The sequence below is a fragment of the Armigeres subalbatus genome, chromosome 3 (genome assembly GCF_024139115.2).
Source record: "Armigeres subalbatus isolate Guangzhou_Male chromosome 3, GZ_Asu_2, whole genome shotgun sequence".
Lineage (NCBI taxonomy): Eukaryota > Metazoa > Arthropoda > Insecta > Diptera > Culicidae > Armigeres > Armigeres subalbatus.
This window is the reverse complement of record NC_085141.1, coordinates 415,757,915-415,781,621: the sequence shown is the minus strand read 5'-3', so window position 1 is coordinate 415,781,621 and position 23,707 is coordinate 415,757,915. Positions and strand designations below refer to the sequence as shown.

At 44.8% G+C, this 23,707-nt stretch overlaps 3 protein-coding genes across 3 annotated transcripts in view; 2 read left to right on the top strand and 1 right to left on the bottom strand.

The window, feature by feature from the left end:
* Positions 1-23,707, bottom strand: part of LOC134227249 (uncharacterized) — a 133,896-nt gene that overhangs the window by 8,674 nt on the left and 101,515 nt on the right. The window lies entirely within an intron of this gene.
* Positions 1,643-15,189, top strand: LOC134227246 (maltase A3-like). Its single transcript, XM_062708592.1, has 4 exons — positions 1,643-2,831; positions 2,896-3,003; positions 14,498-14,985; positions 15,046-15,189. The coding sequence occupies exons 1-4, from the start codon at positions 1,698-1,700 to the stop codon at positions 15,149-15,151; spliced, it is 1,836 nt and encodes a 611-aa protein (XP_062564576.1). The 5' UTR covers positions 1,643-1,697; the 3' UTR covers positions 15,152-15,189.
* On the top strand, positions 15,316-17,378 carry LOC134227247 (maltase A3-like). Its single transcript, XM_062708593.1, has 3 exons — positions 15,316-15,876; positions 15,941-17,118; positions 17,174-17,378. Exons 1-3 carry the CDS (start codon positions 15,367-15,369, stop codon positions 17,289-17,291), a joined length of 1,806 nt encoding a protein of 601 aa, XP_062564577.1. The 5' UTR covers positions 15,316-15,366; the 3' UTR covers positions 17,292-17,378.

The window sequence follows — 23,707 nt, the reverse complement described above, 5'->3', positions numbered from 1 at the left end:
TCTGACATTTTAAGATGGAATCCAGAATTTTATTGGAATCTGGGTGTTTAGGTTCGCATTATTTAACGGGTCCCCGCCAATGTGAAAGCTTTTCGCTCGTTTCAAATTTTTACAGTTTCCTGCTGCTGCTAGACCTATTCAAGTCATAGATTTGGGATAAGATAGAAGATGGAAATGGTATGAAAAACCATTTCGATTTCTTGCGATTGTTTAGAATATGAGACATATATGGAAAGATACAAAGTTGGAGGAATGGAACGGATTGAATCCACGACCTCGTGTGGTAGCCAAGCCCGTTCATTTTTTTAAAATAATTTCTTCGGTGGATTTATTAATACCTCCGCTATTGGCATTGTTATCTTAATTGCCAGGTGGAATGGCATCAATGCAATTTTTTATCAAAATATTAGGAAACTGGTTGAGCTACAACTTTGTCTACTTGTATCTCTGCAATTTGAAAAGTTTTATTTTCTAATTTTTAAAATGTGGCTCACCCTATTTTTTCAATCAAAACTTTAATAGGCCCTTTACCATTAGTAGCAACTGTAGATACTATTCCAACTATTCCACTATCTATAGTAGCAACTTTGTATTTTACTTTTGTTCTATTATCGGTTAGAAAAAGTTATTACCACTCTGTATGCTACTTGGACCAATGTGCATTGGAGAAGAAAATAGGAAAAGTAAGCCCTACACCAAAACGCAATTTTCTCTACAACATTTAGTTCCGTTACTGTCAAAATTCTAAACACAATTCAGCGTTCTGGAAATCCAGAATTCATATTATCAGTTAGTCAGATCAACAGACCACCAAATTACAACGAACCTTCTTTCGATATAATATGTTTGGATTCCAAAGTCTTGCTGACTATTCATAAACGACACCATACTGTGCTTTAGAAAAGTTTTACACTTGAATATATCCTCGTCGCATTTAATAGTGCCTAGAGCCAAAAAGGTAGCTTCCATAATAACGTTGATGGTGGATCGTTCTGCGGCATAGATAGATAGCAAATAGAAATAGGGCTTCAATTTTCGAATAACTTTGCGTCCACTTTACAGGCACCTAAAAATAGATCATCTTTATCACGTTCGTTGCCGGCATACCTATAGGTATATATACATGATCGTCGCGCGCGCCAGTTGTTTCCAAACATCTTTGTTATGTTGTGCACCAATCGACGAAGTAAAAATATTTATAACAAGACGATCCTGGCTCGGTTTCACACGATGTGCGGTCTATGAAGCAATCACAGAATGAGGGAGAAAGTGGGAAGGATGGTAATGTGATAAGTGGTGATCCTTTTAAAATGCATGAACCATCATAAATTTGTACGTAGAGAATCTTTGATTTCTAGGGTAAATATCCCAGCGTTGAACACTGTCAAGATAACATTTTTAGTGTTTATACTTAAAATCACAAATTTTCGCAATTTTTAAATCAAATCTGCATTATCGTAAAATCTTAAACTTTGTTTCCTCTAAACTTAAATTTGTTACGCTAATTCCTAGTAAATTTAATTAGCTATTCAAATGTATAAAATGCTATTGCTTTTCTAACACGATCCAAATTTATGCTGTACCAAGTCTTCATTCACTTCGCACGATCGTTCTCGATTGGAAAAATAAGTTTAAATAACTAAGCCGACGATCAGTCTGTGACGTGATTTCCAGCACTGCGGTTGCGGATCGATGCGATGTTGCTACGACGGTTGAGTGTTTTCATACTGTTTACGGTACTGGTAGTGGTGGTGACCGCGAGAAGGCCCCTAGGTATCAAGGAAGTTCTTTTGGCGTTGAAGAAAAATCCACCAGCGGATAATAATTGGTGGAAAACGGCAATTTTTTATCAGATCTATCCGCGATCGTTTAAAGATAGCAACGCTGATGGAATCGGAGATCTCAAAGGAATTATCGAAAAGTTACCATACCTCAGAGAACTAGGTGTTCAAGGTTTCTGGATGTCTCCAATATTCAAATCACCTATGGCTGATTTTGGCTACGACATTTCTGACTACTATGACATCCAACCGGAGTATGGAACGTTAGCAGATTTCGATAACCTGGTAGCAGAGGCGAAGAAACTTGCTCTCAAAGTGATCCTCGATTTTGTACCCAACCATTCCAGTGACGAAAATGAATGGTTCAAGAAATCTGAAAACCGTGAAGCTGGATTTGAGGATTTCTACATATGGCATCCGGGTAAACCCAATCCATCCAACGGCTCAAAACCACTCCCACCTAACAATTGGGTTAGCTTCTTCCGCGGAAGCGCGTGGCAGTGGAGTGACAAACGGAAAGAATATTATCTGCACCAGTTCTCGGTGAAGCAACCGGACCTTAACTATCGCAATCCAAAGGTTGTCGAACAGATGAAGGATGTGTTGCGGTTCTGGTTGGAACGAGGCGTCGACGGGTATCGCGTTGATGCGATACCGACTCTTTTCGAAATCGACGCTGACGCCGAGGGAAACTACCCCGATGAACCATTGAGTGGCAACACGAATGACCCGAACGATCATGACTACACCATTCATATCTTCACGCAAGACCGCAACGAGACGCTTGATATGGTTTATCAGTGGCGCGCTGTGTTGGACGATTTTCAGCGAGACAATGGGGGTGATGCAAGGGTGATGATGACGGAGGCGTACTCGGACATCGACATTATAATGAAGTATTACGGAAATGGGACGGTACCAGGGTCGCATATCCCGTTCAATTTCAGGTTCATAACCGATCTCGGTAAGGATTCATCGGCACAGGACATCGAAAATACCATCAAATACTGGATGAGTAACATGCCGCAAGGACAGGTCCCTAATTGGGTGGTAGGAAAAACGAAAGCTTAGGTAGGTGAATTGGTGTTGCTTCATGATGTGCTGTGCATTACAGATGGGAAATCACGATCAACATAGAGTGGCCAGTCGCTTTGGTGAAGATAAGATTGATATTATGAATATGATTTTGTTGACACTGCCGGGTGTCGGTGTTTCATACAATGTAAGTACACGTGGCTCTTAATTTGGAATGATTCAATGTGAAACTCAGTATACTGCTTCAAACTAAGTTTCTTCCAATTTGCATACAAATACAATTATATTATTAATATTTAATTTTAATAGGATATGATTCTATGTTAAAAACTCGCGGCACTTAATAAGTCATATGGCTAATAAAACGGCGTAATTTGAGGTTTTTTAGGTGATTTGGCCTTGTCGGTTCTTTGGTTCGAATTTTTTGAATCCGTTGAAATTGCTTGCATATTTTACCTTTCTCGTACACCGAGATGTAATGAAACGGCTATATAAATTATTTTGAAATTCTGCAAATTTGCAAGCATATGCATGAAAAATATGTTTATTCTACAACTTATTTGGTAGTGGTGGCTTTGTACAATATGGAGTCTCTATCAGTTTTTTCATCACTGAATGTAGAACAAAGCTATTCAATATTCACTTGTCATAAGACGAGTTTGTACAGTCCCATTTAATTCCACCACTTAATTGTACCTTGACAGAGACGTATTTCGACCTCAACAGTAAGGTCGTCTTCAGTGTCACGTACTTGACTCGACTTGGCAACATTCAATTTAGGCAAAACGTTTTTTTTATTAAATTGTTTATAAAATGTTGTTGGCACCGACGTAAAAAAATCGTAAGAAAAATAGCGTAAAATTCAAGAAAAACGAAGTTTGTAGAGTTCGCAACAAACATCTCTTCATCTACTTTTTCATCCTTAAATGACTACAATTCAATAGGAGTTCGGCCTGTTTTACAATCTACTTTTATTAGCATTTTCAAAGTTATTAATTGAAAGCATATGGGAACATGGGGGGTCTCCAGTAGCCTTGCGAGCAAAGACGTAGGATTGCCAATCCGGAGATGGCGAGTTCGATTTTCGGTCCGGTCTAGGATGTTTTCGGGTTGGAAACTTTCTCGACACCCTGGGAATAGTGTATCCATTGTGCTTACCACACAAGATACATACTCATGCAATGGCGGGCATAGAAAAGCTTTCAATTAATAACTGAGGAAATGCTAATAGAATTGAAAAGCAGGCCAAGTTTCAGTTGGAATGTAGAGCCATCGAAGAAGAAGAAGAATGGGAACATGGTAGCTGGGTAATGCGCCAAAAATAGTCTTCTTCGGCTAAAAACTAGCTTATTCAACTAAAATTGTTTGTTAGGATTTGTACCTATGCCTAATCCTAGTAGAATCCGAAGCGTTTGCTCCCTAGGCTAACATGAGAAGATTTTTTTAATTTTACTGCACATAAAATTGAAAGCAAGATAGAGATCTGAAGATAGAGATAAGGACAATATTGCTAGCCTCCTTTGTTTTGTTTTTGCATTTTAGCGACGATTACACTCCTTGAGTTCTCGTTCAACTTTTTAATAGGATCTTAGTAACATTTTTTTATGATTTAATTTGAATTCTGCAATCAAAAGCTTTCATATTAGTCTGTTGATTGCAATATTCAAATTAAATCATGAAAAAATGTTACTTAGTTCCTTTTAAAAAGTTAAGCGAGAGTTCTTGTTTTACAGTTTGAAACCCTAAAATTGAATTCATGAAATTAAATTTGTGGAGGGTGAACTGAACACGCATTTATTCTCCATTCAATTAACAAGCTAAAGGAAGCTCGTATCCATATAACTATTTGAGCTATGTGTGATACTTAAGCACATCTCATACCACAATCCGTCGATGCGCCATCTAGTGGTTAATCCGATAGTAAAAACGAAATATTTCAAAATTTAAATCTTGAATTACAAATTGCGTCTTAGAAAGTTAAACAGATCATACCTATTATTAAATTAAAACAAAGGTGATTTATACCTTTAAACTCTCTTTAATCCACCAATCACAGAAAACTACGTGGTCATTTTTAGGCCTTATATAATCTATCGGGCGTCTTTCTTTTCAAATCAGCTTTTTAAAGAACAGTTGGCTGCTGCGAGTCCGCAAAGGGTTGGTTCATTCAAATTCGAAGTTGGTCAAAGTGGCGAGGACTGGTCCTAATCCTTCGAGCGATCTACTGTGATCTTCTGTATCGCTTTCCACCGTCGTAAATCTTTGCCCGTATCTGCGCACGTCGATAAGTCGCCAGCGACGGCTGCTCACTCCAGCATCTAGGGGACGTCTATACCCCGAAAAAGAGGCCGGCACGCGCAACGCGAGACGACGCCAAAGTAGCGTTAGAGCACAGACAAACAGACATAACACATTGAACATTTACTCATCAAATACATCGTCGTTCAAACACTAACGACATCTGTTGATTTCAGTTAGTTGGGCAAATCTCGAACCAGATGGCGGTAGTGAGCAAACGTCAAACTTGAGCAAAAACGATGCGCGCGCCACGAGTGATCGATTGGCCAACTAATAATTATTTGAATTGACCAGTAAATCAGTGAACGATGGAAATTTGTCGAGTGTTATGTCTGTTTGTCTGTGGTTAGAGCTCGAGTCCAAAGCTTCGAGAACAACCAACCGAATACAAGATATGTACCTGAATCCGAATCTCCATCCAGTTAAGTCACTGCGCGGGATTTCCAAGCGAGGACGCAGAAGAAAAGGTCAGATCTGATCGGTTATTTTTGCTCTTGCCATAGCATTTCAAATCGTACAGTTCGTACAAACACGTGCCAGTCTAGGCAATTTTCGGATTGGAAATTGTCTCGACTTTCCTGGGCATAAAAGTATCACCGTGTTAGCCTCATGATATACGAATGCAAAAATGGTAACTTGGCTTAGAAACCTCGCAGTTAATAACTGTGGAAGTGCTTAATGAACACTAAGCTGCGAGGCGGCTCTGTCCCCAGTGTGGGGATGTAATGCCAATAATAATAAGAAGAAAATCACAAGTTGCTTCGATGAAGTCCAAAATGGTAAGAGACCACTGCCTCACACTTATTCAACCTCGAAAACATCTTCTTTTCAGATTATTTTATAATGATTTCTAATTGACAGTTCTGGATTGCGAATAAACACTCTTAAATATCGATGACCTAATTTAGCTAGAAACAACAGGTCCTTCATCCTCAAGAATCAACATATCAGCGAGCATATCATACTATCAATCAACGGCTTATTATTCGAAAGATCTATAATCTAATTTATTTCATTCGATCGCTTGATAGCAAGCCTTAATTTAAAAAATAATAAACATTCGATAAGGGAACTCTGAGCCCTTCTTTTAAATATAAACATAATCACTGTCTGTTTTCAAAAACTTTTTCCGCTTTGACCTCCTCAAGGGAGAATTCGACAACGACCCCGACTCGTCACTTGTACATGGCTGCGATGAGCGAGAAGGACCGCGCTTCCAATTTGAATCCTAAAATTTCCGCTCCGAACGATGCCGATAATGCCACAGTCAAAATGGCCCTTCCACGGAAATCGTGCAAGAATACTCCTTGATGATTACAGCCAATTAACGCGAAGCACCAACGTTTTCGGGTCGTGTTCACAAAAAAACGTTCTCTCGCTTGGGTCGATATGTTCCGTCCGGTTTTCCACTGGCGACCAACAGGATTCCAGCTGATCCTTATCGATTTCACACGCACTGGTCCGTAGAGAACTACCGGTCTTATAAGCGTTTTGTAGATAGTCAGTTTGGTACGGCGGCGAACTCTATTCGATCGGAGCGTCTTACGGAGTCCAAAGTACATACGATTTCCAGCCACTATGCGCCTCCGAATTTCTCTGCTGGTATCGTTATCGGCAGTCACCAGTGAGCCCAAGCACACGAATTCTTCAACCATCTCGATTTCGTCACCACCGATAGAAACTCGTGGTGGGTGGCTTACATTCACCTCTCTTGAGCCTCTTCCTATCATGTACTTCGTCTTCGACGTGTTGATGACTAGTCCAATCCGTTTAGCTTCGCTTTTCAGTCTGATGTAGGCTTCCTCCATCCTCTCAAAGTTACGTGCCATGATATCAATGTCGTCGGCGAAACCAAATAACTGGACGGACTTCGTGAAAATCGTATCACTCGTGTCAATCCCTGCCCTTCGTATTACTCCCTCCAAAGCGATGTTGAATAGCAGACACGAGAGACCATCACCTTGCCGTAACCCTCTACGCGTTTCGAAGGGACTCGAGAATGCCCCTGAAACTCGAACTACGCACATCACCCGATCCATCGTCGCCTTGATCAACCGTATCAGTTTATCCGGAAATCCGTTTTCGTGCATTAGCTGCCATAGCTGGTCCCGATCGATTGTATCATATGCGGCTTTGAAGTCGATAAATAGATGATGTGTGGGCACGTTGTATTCGCGGCATTTCTGCAATACCTGACGTATAGTGAACACCTGCAATCACCCCACGAACTCTCTTGCAATTGGTGTTAGTCGACGGCATAAAATTTGGGAGAGTACCTTGTAGGCGGCGTTCAGCAATGTGATTGCGCGGTAGTTGCTACAATCCAGCTTATCGCCCTTTTTGTAGATGGGACACACGACACCTTCCATCCACTCCTGCGGCAGAACCTCATCCTCCCAAACCTTGGTAATCACCCAGTGCAGCGCTCTAGCCAGTGCTTCACCACCGTGTTTAAACAGCTCTCCTGGTAGTTGGTCAACTCCAGGGGCTTTGTTGTTTTTCAGCCGGCCGATCTCCTCCTGGATTTCCTGGAGATTCGGAGCCGGAAGTCGCATGTCCTGCGCGCGTGCTCCTAGGTTCATTACCATACCGCCACCGTTGTCTGCCATATCGCCATTCAGGTGCTCTTCGTAGTGCTGCCGCCACCTTTGGATCACCTCACGCTCGTTCGTAAGAAGGTTCCCGTTTATGTCCTTACACATATCGGGCTGTGGCACGTCTTCCTGCTGACGCTTTTTCCTCCGGAAAATCGAGTTTTGTCTGTTCCGCGCCCGTTTGTATCGTGCCTCGTTGGCCCTCGTGCGGTGTTGCAGCAATCTCGCCCATGCTGCATTCTTCTCCTCAACTAACTACTCACATTCGCCGTCATACCAGTCGTTTCTCTGATCCGGAGCCACCGTGCCTAGTGCAGCGGTTGCGGTGCTTCCAATGGCGGATCGAATATCTCTCCAGCCATCTTCAAGAGATGCTGCGCCTAGCTGCTCTTCCGTTGGGAGTGCCACTTCCAGCTGCTGCGCGAAGTCTTGGGCTAGTCTACCATCTTGTAGCCGCCCAATGTTAAGCCGCGGCGGACGACTCCGACGCGTGTTGATCACCGTCGAAAGTTTTGAGCGCAGACATACTGCGACGAGGTAGTGGTCGGATTCAATATTCGCACTGCGGTAAGTGCGTACGTTCGTGATGTCGGAGAAGAATTTACCGTCGATTAGAACGTGGTCGATTTGGTTTTCCGTTACTTGATTAGGTGATTTCCATGTGGCCTTGTGGATATTCTTGCGGGGAAGAAAGTGCTTCGGACTACCATTCCGCGGGAGGCTGCAAAGTTTATGCATCGTTGGCCGTTGTCGTTCGATACGGTATGCAGACTATCCGGTCCGATGACCGGTCTATACATTTCCTCCCTTCCTACCTGAGCGTTCATGTCACCGATGACGATTTTGACGTCCCGCAGTGGGCATCCATCGTATGTCTGCTCCAGCTGCGCATAGAACGCTTCTTTCTCGTCGTCGGATCTCCCTTCGTGTGGGCAGTGCACGTTGATGATGCTATAGTTGAAGAAACGGCCTTTATCCTCAGCTTGCACATCCTTGCGTTGATTGGCTGCCACCCAATCACGCGTTGGCGCATCTTTACCAGCACTATGAAGCCGGTTCCCAGCTCGTTGGTGGTGCCACAGCTTTGGTAGAAGGTAGCCGCTCGATGCCCGCTTTTCCACACTTTCTGTCCTGTCCAGCAGATTTCCTGCATCGCCACGACATCGAAGTTGCGGGGATGTAATTTATCGTGGATTATCCTGTCGCAACCTGCGAAGCCTAGCGACGTTCAGTTCCATGTTCCAAGCTTCCAATCGTGATCCTTTATTCGTCGCCTAGGTCGTTGCCGATTGTATCGAGTCGTATTATCTTCTAAGTCGTTCGTAATAGTTGTTTTTAAAGGCGGCTTATTGGGCCTGCGCAAACCTCCTGTCTCGTCGGAGGACCGTCGTGTCAGGGCTGTTTAGCGTCCCACCTAACACCAGGACTTGGGCTTGTGCGCTTTGAGCGGCACACGGTCGCTTTGGCGGAGCCTACTTGCGGATACATGCAGCTTTTTATAGAGGTTTAACAGGGCCCACTGTCGAACCCCACCACATCCTAGGCAGGCGCCACAACTCGCAGATGGCCTGGGGAGGGATCGTCAAGCCCTTGGACATAGTCCCTGCAGCCGCTCACACAGGTACTCATCCCGTATGAGGCTTACTTGGGTGCTCTCTCTAACACACCCTGACACTCTTTCTGACGCACCATGTGAGACTAACTTGGATGCTCACCCTACCACCTGATTCACGCTCTAGCACACACATCTAAGACTTATTTGGGTGCTCACTCTAGCACACCCTGCCACTCCTCCTGGTACACCACGTGGGACTTACTTATTTTCTCACTTCTGACATGCCATGCGATTCTGACTTGGGTGTTCGCCCTTAACATACCATATGTGTGTCTGACTTGGGTGCTCACCTCTAACATGCCACGCGAGCAGGGCTTGGATGAATGAAGCAATGAAGATGAGGACCGATGCTTCAGCACCAGATATAATCCCGAGGAAGGTAGCTTCATGAGAGAACAGTTTCAAAGTGCTTGGTGAAGAATGCTTCCTCGCTCCATATAGCACTGCTGTACGAAACAGCTGGAGAGTGAAATCAAACACCCGCTAGTGCAGAGAATATTCAACTCTCTTGCTTCACTTATACTGAGTTGCGCATTTCAGTTAGAATGAATGTGTGAAAGAGAGGTATATGATACATTCTCTCTCTTTCTCGCTAATACGATTTGTATTCACATAATACTCACTCGCATCTGAAACACTGCCGATGAACGAAGGAACCATCCTCATTTCACACTGCCCTACTGAATGATGCCTCCTCGGCACTACCCGGCTTAGGAAGATGCCACGTTCAAAACTACCCACTTTCAATGTATAAAACGAATGCTTTGTATTTGCCTCTTCCCTTGTTCGTGCAGCCAGCAGCACATCGTCGAGCGCACATCAATCGGTGCACCGAAATTACAACCTCACTGCGGGCTAAAAACGAAGCATTCGTTCGTTTTTGAACGAATATTCCAAGGCCTGCACGCGAGGCTGACTTGGATGCTCACTCTATTCACCTCTGCCATATGCCTCGAGGTGTCGATAGCGATAGGTACCAAAAGTTCTACACTACGACCCTCATACCTCGGGATATGCAGTCCATACTAACACCTATGCAGTCACTCTTCTGCCATGCCTCGTGGTGGCGACTGCGGTTGCCACCCACTGCGACACTCTTACCTCGACGTATGCAAACCTCTAATTCACTCCCTCGCGCTGAGTCTGTTTTCGCTCTAACTAACCAATCACAAGTTTGTCATGCTTGTCGACTGCTGCTCGGCGCGCCAGATTCTCTGCAAGCTGCAGGCAATTTGAGTGGTTGCAGTCGAAACTGCGTTCCACCGCTTGGCACATCCTCTGGATAAGGGTATCCGCAGTTGTGTCCCGACCGCAAACGTCGAAACGAGGACATACGAACATACGAATTGTGTCAGATGGAAGTGAACTTCCACATGGGGTCTCTCCACCCAGCTCGATATGTTAGGTATTCACCCACCTTCAGAATGGACCCACCTTTAGAAGAGTTATCCCACTCGCGCTACCATCTGGCAACCGAAGTCACCCTGATGCGTTCGCGGGCTCCTCTGGTGCCACGTAGCTCGAAACACTCCTCGTCTTCCAGGATGACCAGCCCGACTGGCATCATGCTCGCAATCACGTAAGCTGCATCGTGTGATACCGTGCGGTAAGCATATCACTCTGAGACACATTAAGCGGTACGTGCTCTCCAGGTAGCTGGTAGCTCCGCAGGTAACTGGTTACCCCCAGAGCTCTCGCTCAGGACGGGCCGCCGTACCTAAGAATAGATACGGCAACGCCTGCCAGTAGCCTACGTCTACTGACACACACCTTGGAACTGTTGGACATAATCCTCGATAATGCCGCAACAGCAGTCGAAGCCCTCCTGCACGCGTAGTCGACATGGCTGGCGAAGGCCAGCTTGTCGTCTATTACGACCCTAAGCAGCTTCAAATTTCCGCTTTGATGCGATCGCGACTTCACCCACGTGAATCACTGCATGTTGAACCGACTTGCGGTTGTTGACGATAACCACCTCCGTCTTATGTTGAGCGAGCTGCAGGCCTCTAGCGCTCATCCAATCCTCCACCGTGCTAATCGCGTGTGCTGCGGTCAGTTCTACCTCGGGAATTGACTCCCCGTAGACCTCCAAGGTTACGTCATCTGCGAAACCGACGATCTTAACACCAGGAGGGAACTTTAGCTTCAGAACCCCGTCATACATAAGGTTCCATAGTACCGGGCCCAGTATTGAACCTTGCGGAACTCCTGCGGTAATAGGTACGCTTCTCTGACCGGCATCGGTCTCGTATAATAGTACACGGTTCTGGAAATAGTACGGGGTCAGCCTGTTCAGGATGATCATCTCTAGCAACTTGCCCGTCGTGTCTATAAGGCAGATTGGTCTATGCGCCGATGGGTCGCCCGGCGAAGGCCAACACCAATTTCTGTCTTTTCAATCTAGCCTGAACATGTTCGGGTTGGCTATGATTGCTGCCTTGAGAGCGCTGTTTGGAATTCCATCAGGCCATCAGCTTTGTTCGTTACCAGGAATTCGGCCACCGCGAGTAACTCTTTGTTCGTCACCGGAGCCACCATTTCGGCCGCACCCATATTGCCTTGTGGTGCAGGAGGCCAGGGACTCGTGGCTCGGGACGGGAATAGTACCTCGGTAATTCTCGCCAACCTATCCGGGGACCGTTCAGGGGGTGAAGAGCTCCCTTTGGTCTTGGCCATCACTATCCTGTAGGCGTCACCCCACGGATTCGCGTTGGCTCCTTCGCATAGGTTGTCGAAACACGCTCTCTTACTGCTCTTGATGGCCTTGTTAAAGGCCAGTTTCGCAGCTCGAAACACTTCACGGCGGTCCGCTCTTTCATCCTTGGTGCGGGCACGTTGCATCCTTCGTCTAGCCTTGAGGCAGGTTGATCGAAGGGCCGCAATCTCGGGACTCCACCAGTATACCGGCCGTCTGACATTTCTCGGCATGGTGGCGTTACACGCGCGTGATAGGACAGCTACCAACGCATTCCCGCTTGCTTAGACCTTCAGTGTTGGCTTCCAGTCCCAGGGCCGCGGTGAAAACTTCGCTGTCGAAGTGATTGGTTCTCCACCCACGGACCTGACAGGGATCCCCGGACCTCGGATGTTGCACGCCATAGTTGATCTTAAAGCGAATTGCTAGATGATCACTATGGGTGTAACCTTCGTCCACCCTCCAGTCCAAGTCTGGTGCCAGACCAGGACTGACAAACGTTACGTCAATCCATGACTCGACCCCGTTCCTTCTGAACGTGCTAGCGGAACCATCATTGACTAGCACTGCGTCGAGCTTCGCTAGCGCCTCTAGTAACGCTTGATCCCTTCGATTGGTGCAGCGGCTGCCCCACTCCACTGCCCAAGCGTTAAAATCTCCTGCGACCCCATCTCTATGGTAAACAAAAAGACAATATGGCAACTGTATTTTGCTGTATAACTTAATTTTAAAATTTTTGAAATTGTGCAGTATGAATGTTTTTCTTAAACTAAGAGCTTGATGAGTAGAAAGCGAAAAATGATATTTAATACTCTTATTTTACATTTTAGTTATTTCTATCTTTCTTTGTCTTCACATTTTTTACATCTCACATCTCAGATTTGATGTCTTGCTTTTCGCTTTAAATCTCATTTCTCAATTGTAGTGTTTTACTTCTCGCTTCCCACTACTTAATTCTCACTTCCAAATTTGCACATTTCAGCTCCCACCAGCTCAAACTTATTTCTCAACATAATTTCTCACTTCTCTCTTCCCGTGCGTCTCACTTCACTTTTTTTACTTCTCACACATTATTTTTCATTTCTCGCGTTTTATTTTTTAACTTCCACTTCTCATGTTTTATTTCTGATATTTTACTTCTTTCTTCTCACTTGGTCTTGGTTTATACTTCTTATATCTCGTTTCTAATTTCTGACATTTAATTTCTTGTACGTCCCATGTATGTCACATGTCACATTTCTCAATTCTTAAATTTCAAATCCACATTAAATAAATTTTAGCTTCTTGTTTCTCACTTTCCCCTTCTCACAGCTCATTTCTCACTTATTACTGTTTGCATTCCGCTTCTCACTTCTCAATCCTCATTATTACTTCTCGTTTCTCCCATCTCACTTTCGGAAATTCTTTCGGGTACTCCTTGGAGTTTCCCTCAGGAATTGGTTCGGAATTTCTTCTACGTATTCCTTCAGATTTTTTTTTGCAAATTCGTTAAGGTATTCTTCGAAAATACCATCAGAAATTCCTTAAGAATTCATAAACATCCATCCCATATTCCTCCAGGAAATATCCGAGGAAATTCTTGAAGGAAATTTCAAAGCAACTCCTGAAGAAACTTCCGACAGTCTAGCTTTCTCCAAGATTTTTTTTTGGATGTTCCGTCAAGACTTCGTTCAGAAATTCCTTTAAGGATTTCTTCAGAAAATCTTCCAAAAATTGCTTGGGAAATAAATCAAAAAATTCAATAGGGTAAAATGTCCAATAGTGAACCCCCTAGTAGCGAAATTTTGCTCTTCCTGCCATAAGGAGTAGAAATTTTCAACATATTAATTCCGCTTGATATATAATATATCTAATAACAAGTTCTGCATCTCCTCTTCACGGTATATACATAAAACACTCAAATATACATGCGACGTTATTCGTTGACATTAACATTTCAAGGTCTGACTGAACTCGCCCTATAGTAGACCCTCTGGTGTTCCGTTTCGGGACGTTCTTCTTGCCTATTATGAACCCCCCAAAATATTCCTATAACGGACACTCTCGTGTTTATTTTTTACAAAATTGTAAAAAATCATCTACTAATTCAGCTTTCCGTTGCATTTCCCCCGGTGGAATTTCATAGCAAAATGTTTATGTTGTGCTGTAATAATGCAAAAATGGCTGGAGGGTCCTTCAATAACAGATCGTGGATAATTATCGTTGTTTTTGAATACTTGGCGAAATAATCAAAAGTAAGCAAACCGTCTAGTTGCATAATTCTGGTTGGGACTTCAATAATATACAGACTTATAACGATAAAATTGCTTAACCGCAGCATATTCGGAGAAAAAAAACTCATTTCTGACAATTTTGATAAATTTATCTTTATCATATAAAAAAGGCGTAATCCACATAGGCTATAACACGATAACAATACATATGGGAGGGATATGAGATTATATGGTCATCACTAGTCTACGAATATTCCTCATTACAGGGCGAGGAAATTGGCATGACGGACGTGTGGATTTCGTACAACGACACGGTTGATCCGGCGGCCTGCAACGCCGGCCCTGATAAGTACCAGCTCACGACAAGAGACCCCGAGCGGACACCGTTCCAATGGGACGACACTCAGGACGCAGGGTTCTCAACGGCCAGTAAAACGTGGCTTCCGATGTCCCCGACCTACAAAGAAGTGAACGTCAAGGTGCAACTGGCGGCGGACAACAGCCACCTGAAGGTCTATCGGAGGCTTTCGACATTGCGAAGGAATTGGACCATGCAGAAAGGGTCGTTGAAAACGGTTGTTAGCGGAAACGTTTTGATTATTTTCAGAGAATTAAAGGGCTTTGATACCATTGTAACGCTGGCTAATATTGGAGGCTCTCAGCAGACTGTGGACATATCTCAAATGGGATATACCCCATTGAACGGATTCGGACAGTATCGCGTGGTATCGGTAAACTCCGCACATCATGAAGGGTACAGAATAAATAAGGTTACAAAATAAAAGTTTAATAAAATGAATTTCTTCTATTTCAGAGAGCCCGTAGCTGTCAAGGCAATCGTTCTGGAACCATACGAATCAGTTGTTGTTAGTGCAGCACGTAATTATTACTATTATGAAGTACTGCCATCGTCAGGATAGTTAACCTTGAATAAAGACAACATTATCGTCATATCAAAGTAACGTTTATTCATCTACCTACTTGAAATAATCCCAAAGCCAATAGAGGAAATCATTTCTACCGTTGAAGTATTTCTCGATTCAATGCCGATAGTCGTAATTAGGCTGCGCCGGTTTGCGTTCACGTTTAGTCAATCATTAGCTTCCAGTTTATTATCAGAACTTCCCGCGGTGAGATGTCCAGAGAAGTGTTATTGCTGTTAGGTTTATTGGTCTTCACCGGGGCCATAAAACTCAAATCCGAGCAAATTACTAAAGACTGGTGGGAACGAGCCGGATTCTACCAAGTGTATCCACGTTCCTTTAAGGATAGCAATGGGGACGGAATTGGCGACCTGAACGGAATAACCGAAAAACTGTCCTATCTGAAGGATATTGGTATGCGAGGTTTTTGGCTATCGCCAATGTATAAAAGCCCGATGGCCGACTTTGGGTATGATATTTCGGATTTTCGAGATATTCAACCCGAATATGGTACGATGGATGACTTCAAAAAACAAGTTGCCGAAGCCAAACGGTTGGGACTGAAACTGATCCTGGATTTTGTCCCCAATCATTCGAGTGATGAGCATGAATGGTTCAAAAAGTCGGTTGATCGAGAAGAAGGATACGCGGATTACTACGTGTGGAGAGATGGAAAGCCTGATCCAAACAACGCTAGTCAACGATTGCCACCAAATAATTGGGTTCGGGTCATTCGTGATGTTATTCTTAGGAAGTCGTTCATGAAAATATGTCTTACATTTTCAGCTATCGGGATTCAGAGGAAGCGCTTGGCAGTGGAATGAAAAGCGACAACAATTCTACTATCATCTGTTCACAGCACAACAACCGGATTTGAACTTCCGCAATCCCAAAGTGGTACAGGAAATGAAGGACATCCTACTTTTCTGGTTAAATCTTGGGGTTGATGGTTTTCGGGTAGACTCTGTTGGGTGTATGTTTGAAATTCCGGCGGATGAAAACGGTGACTTTCCGGACGAACCGCTGAGCGGTACGACAGACGATCAGGAAGATTTTGCGTACCTCGAGCACATTTACACAATCGATCGGTTGGAAAATGTGGAAATGGTCTACCAATGGAGGGAACTATTGGAGGACTATCAGAATGAGCATGGCGGGGACAAGCGCATCATGATGACCGAGTCGTGGTCCAGTTTGGACGTAATAAAACCTTATTTCAATGACATCACAGGCCGAGAAGGCGCACAAATGCCGTTCAATTTTCGAATGATTACGGAGCTGAACAGCACATCAACGGCTTACGAGTTCAAGAATGTGATAGATTCATGGATGAGTATTGTAGACAACTATCATACGGCAAACTGGGTTTTGGGGAATCACGATCGCAGTCGTGTTGCGACTAGAATGGGCGAACAACGAGCCGATGCCTTAGCTATGATTCAGCTCACACTGCCTGGAATAAGTGTCACATACCAGGGCGATGAACTTGGAATGACCGACGTCGAAATTTCGTGGGATGAGACGGTTGATCCGGCTGGTTGTAACGAAGGACAGGAAAACTACGCACTCAAGTCACGTGATCCGGTGCGGACTCCTTTTCAGTGGGATGATTCCAACTTGGCAGGGTTCACTAATGGGACCAAAACATGGCTACCAGTGGGGCCGAACTATAGAACGGTTAACGTTAAGGTGCAAAGTAGCAATGCGAAGAGTCATCTTAGCGTATTTAAAGCTTTGATGCTACTTCGAGAAGGGGATACATTCTTATATGGAGATTGGCAAACAGTTGCGTTGAATGATCAGTTGTTTGCAGTTGTAAGAGATTTGAAAATATCCAACGCCTACATTACGCTGGTTAATTTGGGAAGCACGGTTCAGACTGTGGATGCTAACAGTTTGGTTAGCAAAGTGCCGAAACAATTGTATTATGTGATAGTATCAGGATCGTCTCAACATACGATTGGGTATGTTATAAGATTAAACTAATTAACAAAACAATAATTTATGTTCCATTTTTAGGGAAACGGTATCGTCGAAAACCATTCTCTTGCAACCCTATGAATCGTTTGTTCTGGAAGCACGACGTTCAGAAGACACTAAAATGCGCGCTGAAGTTTGTGAACGTTGGCTGCTATAGGATGCAGAAAATTTCAATAATGATTGTTAATTGTTCTAAATAGGTTAATGCTTTTCACCAAGATAACTATCAAAGTAAAAGTAGTTTTTTGCCTTTGTCGGTGACATTTTCCACAAAACAAAACTTTCTGTACAAATGGCCGTACCCGATTCGTGCAACAAAATAGCTTAACTTTCTCGGGGAGTCGGTTTGCCCTGAATGTTACACTTACTCTGTTCGTCGGCCTTGCTCTTCCATCCTCGAATCGGTTCAATCGATACACATCAATAATTTGGTACTCACTCTCAATCTCCATCATTATTTCCTCCTCGGAAATGTCGGTTGGAATACCTACCAGTACTCCTCTCACACTGATTAGGTGGCGTGGAACACATACCTTGTATCCTTTTTCTTTTATCGACTCGTCTCCCACGAAAAGGTTCGCTTTGATGAAGCTGTTGAAAAACGCTACGATTTTGTTTCGTCCCATATATCGTAAGTCTGTCACATGGTTTCGGTATTTCTCCAGTTTTCTTATCATCGATCCCACTGCAAATTTGTTGATTCGCTCTTGTCCTGTGTTTTCTATGAAAACGCGAAAAGGCTTCGTCGCGAGTTGTATACAGATATGATTCCCGTTCCTGTACTTTTTGCGTGTTGCTTGTTTGTCGTCCTTTCACTGATTCAGTCGCCATTTTCTTTTGTTCACGTTGCTCGAGGTCCGGCGGCTCCGTGCCGCCGCCGTCCGCCATTTTTGATTTCACAAATTCAATCAATTTAATTTTTTTTTCCAAATTCCACTTATTTCACAAATCTTTTGTAACTGAGAACTATTAAACACTTGATTATTATTTCTTCTACTTTTGTCGCTTTAGAAAAACCCGGAAAATTCGCTTTCTTGCTACACTTCAAAAACTGAACCGTTCGCCTTCGCGCTAACTTTCCGAATGCGAATTCACTCACTCGCACACCGCAACACACAATAGTGCTGTCCAATGAGCAGCTCGAAGTAGCTCGAAGTTGTTCCCGTCCTGCTCGTTCTTTTTTGTCAACAAACGGGCATGAGCGTGACAGGAACAACTTCGAGCTACGTCGAGCTGCTCATTGGACAGCACTAATATTTCGATGTTTAGAATGGAATAGTTTTTCTCTCTTTTTTACTCGTCTTCCCCTCTGTCACAAATCATTGTTTTGTTTGTGTGGGTGTGTGTGTGTGTGTGTTTTTTCTGCCCTTGTGATAATTGTTTAGTTTTAAAAGAGATTGTGCCTCGCTGCAGCGGCGCATTTCGTGTCCGCAATGCGCGAAGGCGAAGTTGACGGGGTACTTCGTATTCCATGTCAGATGTTTCGTTGCATTCCCAACGGTTGGGTCCAGTAAACTCCGTGTCACGGTCAGTGATCGCAAACAGGCCAACGAGAATGCCACCTGTGAGCTTTTCACTCTCGAATATAAGGTTTATTTGCCGTCAGCAGTTTGTGAGATCGCGGGGGTGGTGACGGAGGGAAGTATGACATGCGACGATTTGAAACAAGGTTTCGGTCGTTTCAAGAACGTTTCTTTGCCTCCTGTTGCGATACTGGATTGCAAACAAATGTATTCGGTGTCGCAGGAGGGAGAGAAGCGGAGTTATTCCCCGTCTGACTCTTTCTGCGTCACTTTTTCCGGGTCCGCACTGCCTGACTACGTAGTGATTGGCAAACTTCTGCTACCTGTTCGGCTGTATGTACCGAAGGTGATGAATTGTGTTAATTGCAAGCAGCTGGGCCACACCGCTCAGTACTGCTGCAATAAACCTCGCTGTGCATCATGCGGAGAGAAGCATGTGGAGGGCGCGTGCAAGACGGCACCAAAATGTGTCTATTGTAACGAAAGCCCTCCACATGCTCTTGAAGCTTGCCCAACGTACATACAGCAGCGAATCCACCAGAAACGGTCTCTTCAGCAGCGTTCTTGGCGAAGTTACGCCGAAATGTTGAGGAAGGCCGCTCCTCCACTCGTTTCTGACACCATCTACTCGTCTCTTCCTTTGGACGATCAAGGTAGCTCCGACTCCGAGGTTGGAAATGGGGTTCCCTTTGTTTTCAATGGCTCAACGAGGAAAAGAATAAAACAGAGCCAGCGACCCTAAAAAAAACCTAGAAAGCAGCCTCAAAGTGAACCCCAATCCAACATTTTCAAATTCAAAGCGGGTGGAAATACTCAAAAACGTTCAACTTGTGTGGTTTCACATCGGGATGATCGAGAGTTTCCACCGCTTCCGGGAACATCTAAAATACCAGATGCCCCAATTTTTGCGATGTCTCAACCAGAAAGAGAGCATAGAGAGCGAGCAGAAGAGCCCCCGAGCGCTCCAATGTTCACTCTTTCTGGCATCGTGGAGCTCATCCTCAACTTCTTTGATGCTTCCGACCCCGTGAAGAACATGGTCAAAACTGTTCTTCCTATTCTGACTCCTCTCCTGAAGCAGCTGGCTTCAAAAATGCCCCTCCTCGAGTCATTTGTATCCTTCGATGGCTAACTTAGTCAATAAGGGTAACATGATTTCGATTCTACAGTGAAACTGTCGAAGTATTCTTCCAAAATTAGATATTTTTAAATTTTTAGTTAACAAATTACAATGCGATGCTTTTGCTTTATGTGAAACATGACTAACACCAGATGTGAACCTTCATTTTCCTGATTTCAACATAATCCGCCGCGATCGGGCAAATCGATATGGAGGGGTGCTTTTAGGGATCAAAAAACAGCATTCCTTCTATAGAGTCGATCTTGGGCCGATGTCTGGCACCGAAGCTGTCGCATGTCAGGTGACTATTCGAGGAAAAGACCTCAGTATCGCCTCGATATATTGTCCTCCAAACACCGCGATATGTCGCAGAGATCTCTCGCACATCTGCTCGGTTATGTCCAAGCCACGGTTGCCCCTGGGAGATTTTAACTCCCACGGAACAGGCTGGGGGGAACTGTACGACGACAACCGTTCATCAATGATATACGACCTCTGCGACGACTTCAATATGTCAATTTTGAATACATGAGAAGTTACACGAGTGGCTCCAGCAAGAGATAGCCGTCTAGATCTTTCCATTTGTTCGAGCTCATTATCGTTGGACTGTACTTGGAAGGTGGTCCAAGATCCCCATGGTAGTGATCATTTGCCGATCGAAGTCTCGATTTCCAATGGACGTAATCAATCTGTTTCTGTCGACCTCTCATATGACCTCACAAAGCACATCGATTGGGGATCATATGCGGAGGCCATCATTGATGGCGTAATGTCGATAGAAACACTTCCCCCGCGAGAAGAGTACGAGTTTCTATCCCAGTTGATTCTTGAAAGCGCTCTTCAGGCACAACGTCGGCCAGTGCTAGGAGCTTCGGTTCGTAGGAAACCACACAGTCCTTGGTGGGATGTCGAGTGTACACAACTTTATCGCAAGAAATCCGCCGCGTTCAAAGAATTTCGGAGACACGGCTCGATCGTACTTCACAAACGGTATATTGCGCTCGAGATCCAGTTCAAGAAACTGGTCAAAGTGAAGAAGCGCGGATATTGGCGCACTTTTGTTGAAGGTTTATTGCGCGAGACTTCAATGAAAACTCTGTGGACCGTCGGCAGAAGAATGCGAAACGCGTCGTCCGTAAATGAAGATCGTGAAAGCTCGTCGTGGTGAATACTCGACTTCGCAAAGAAAGTTTGTCCGGATTCGGTACCGGTGAGGCAAGAGCTACGTGATGCTTTTGCTGACAGGGATGATATGAATCGCCCCTTTTCGATGATTGAATTCTCACTTGCTCTCCTTTCATGTAACAATTCCGCTCGAATCGAATTCTCCCCGGAAAAAACTTGTCTTTTCAAAAAAACATAAGCCGGCTAAGTTCTCGCTTCAACTGATAGGTAAGACAATCACTCATAGCATGTCTTCTAAATACCTCGGGGTCTGGTTCGACTCAAAATGCACCTTCGGGAAGCACATTGTGTATCTGACACAACAATGCCAGAAACGGGTCAACTTCATGCGATCAATAACCGGAACATGGTGGGGTGCGCACCCCGAAGATCTTATCACGTTGTACCGAACAACAATTCTGTCGGTCCTCGAATATGGTAGTTTCTGTTTTCAGTCCGCGGCTAAAACACACATGCTGAAGCTTCAACGGATTCAGTACCGTTGTCTCCGTATCGCGTTAGGTTGTATGAATTCGACTCATACGATGAGCCTGGAAGTACTTGCGGGAGTACTGCCGTTGACAGATCGTTTCGCGGAATTATCGCTCCGGTTCCTCATCCGCTGTGAGGTTCTCAATTCATTGGTCATTGACAACTTCGAGAAGCTGCTCGAACAAAACCCTCAATCTCGATTCATGAGTATTTACCACTGGTATATGACGCTGGAGGTAAGCCCATCTTCGGTTGACACCAATCGTGCTAACTTCTTAGACTCTTACAGTTCCTCTGTTACTTTTGATCCGTCCATGAAGCAGGAGGTTCATGGAATACTAGACTTCCATCGTGCGGAGGTTATACCTCCATTGTTTGCAAGCAAATACGGGCACGCCAGCGACGAGAGAAGCTTTTACACAGATGGGTCAAAAATGGATGACTCCACTGGTTTCGGTTTATTTAACGTTTTTCATAGCGCCTACTTTAAGCTCAAAGAGTCTTGCTCCGTGTATACAGCTGAACTAGCAGCTATACACTATTCACTCGAGCAGATCGCATCCCTACCTCCTGACCACTTTTTCATCTTCACCGACAGTCTAAGTTCCTTGGAGGCTGTTCGGTCAGTGAAACCGGTTAAGCACTCAGCGTATCTCATGAATGAGATACGGAAAGCTTTGAGTGCTTTATCACAAAGGTTTTACACAATCACCATGGCTTGGGTCCCTTCTCATTGCTCGATTCCGGGAAATGATAAAGCGGACTCTCTGGCTAAGGTGGGCGCTATGGAAGGTGATATTTACGATCGGCAAATCACCTTCGATGAATTTTTCTCATTAGTTCGTCAGAAAACCTTGTTCAGCTGGCAATAAAAATGGACAGATGGGGAGATGGGTAGATGGCTGTATTCAATTCGCCAACAGGTGTCGAAGCGACCATGGTTCAAAAAATTGAAATTGGAACGAGATTTCATTCGAACCATGTGTCGTCTAATGTCCAATCACTACTCTTTAAATGCACATCTTTTTCGAGTGGGGCTCTCAGATGGCAATCTCTGTGTTTGCGGCACAGATTATCAGGACATTGACCATGTCGTGTGGGCGTGCCAGGAGCATCGTGGCCCCAGATCTACGCTAACTGAACATCCTCGGGTCCGAGGAAGGCAGCCAAAGCCTATTAGGGAAGTGTTGGCTGGTCTTGATCTCGAATACATGTCCCTTGTCCACCAATTTTTGAAAGTTGCTGATGTTACATAATAATCGTCGTCCATCCATCCCTTTGCTGTCGTAATCCCTTAAGAATGTCTTCCTCTTGTTGTACATCTCAATATCTGTCGTTAATCCCTCCCGTATGTCTTCCTCTCGGGGGCAGCAGGGAGTATGTCCAAGGGCTTGACGATCCCTCCCCAGGCCATCTGCGAGTTGTGGCGCCTGCCTAGGATGTGGTGGGGTTTGACAGTGGGCCCTGTTAAACCTCTATAAAAAGCTGCATGTATCCGCAAGTAGGCTCCGCCAAAGCGACCGTGTGCCGCTCAAAGCGCACAAGCCCAAGTCCTGGTGTTAGGTGGGACGCTAAACAGCCCTGACATGATGGTCCTCCGGCGAGACAGGAGGTTTGCGCAGGCCCAATAAGCCGCCTGGAAAACCAATCATTACGAACAATATAAGAGATAATGCGACTCGATATAAGCGGCAACGACCTAGGCGTCGAATAAAGGATCACGATTGGAAGCTTGGAACATGGAACTGCAAGTCGCTAGGCTTCGCAGGTTGCGACAGGATGATCTACGATGAATTACATCCCCGCAACTTCGATGTCGTGGCGCTGCAGGAGATTTGCTGGACAGGACAGAAAGTGTGGAAAAGCGGGCATCGGGCGGCTACCTTCTACCAAAGCTGTGGCACCACCAACGAGCTGGGAACCGGCTTCATAGTGCTGGGTAAGATGCGCCAACGCGTGATTGGGTGGCAGCCAATCAACGCAAGGATGTGCAAGCTGAGGATTAAAGGCCGTTTCTTCAACTATAGCATCATCAACGTGCACTGCCCACACGAAGGGAGACCCCTGATTCCCTGTTCTTCGTTAGAAGCGAGCAGTTCGTTTTTTTTTGCTCTATCTCGCGTGAAGTTTTCCTAGCGTTTTTCTTCAGTAGAAGTTTTTACACTAGGTTTTTTAAACGCGTTTTGTGCCCTGTGACTGGGAAGCAGCACACCCTGGCCGAGACCTCCGGTGTGTCTGTTAAAGGCACTTCCGGCTACGACAACCTGCCGGATC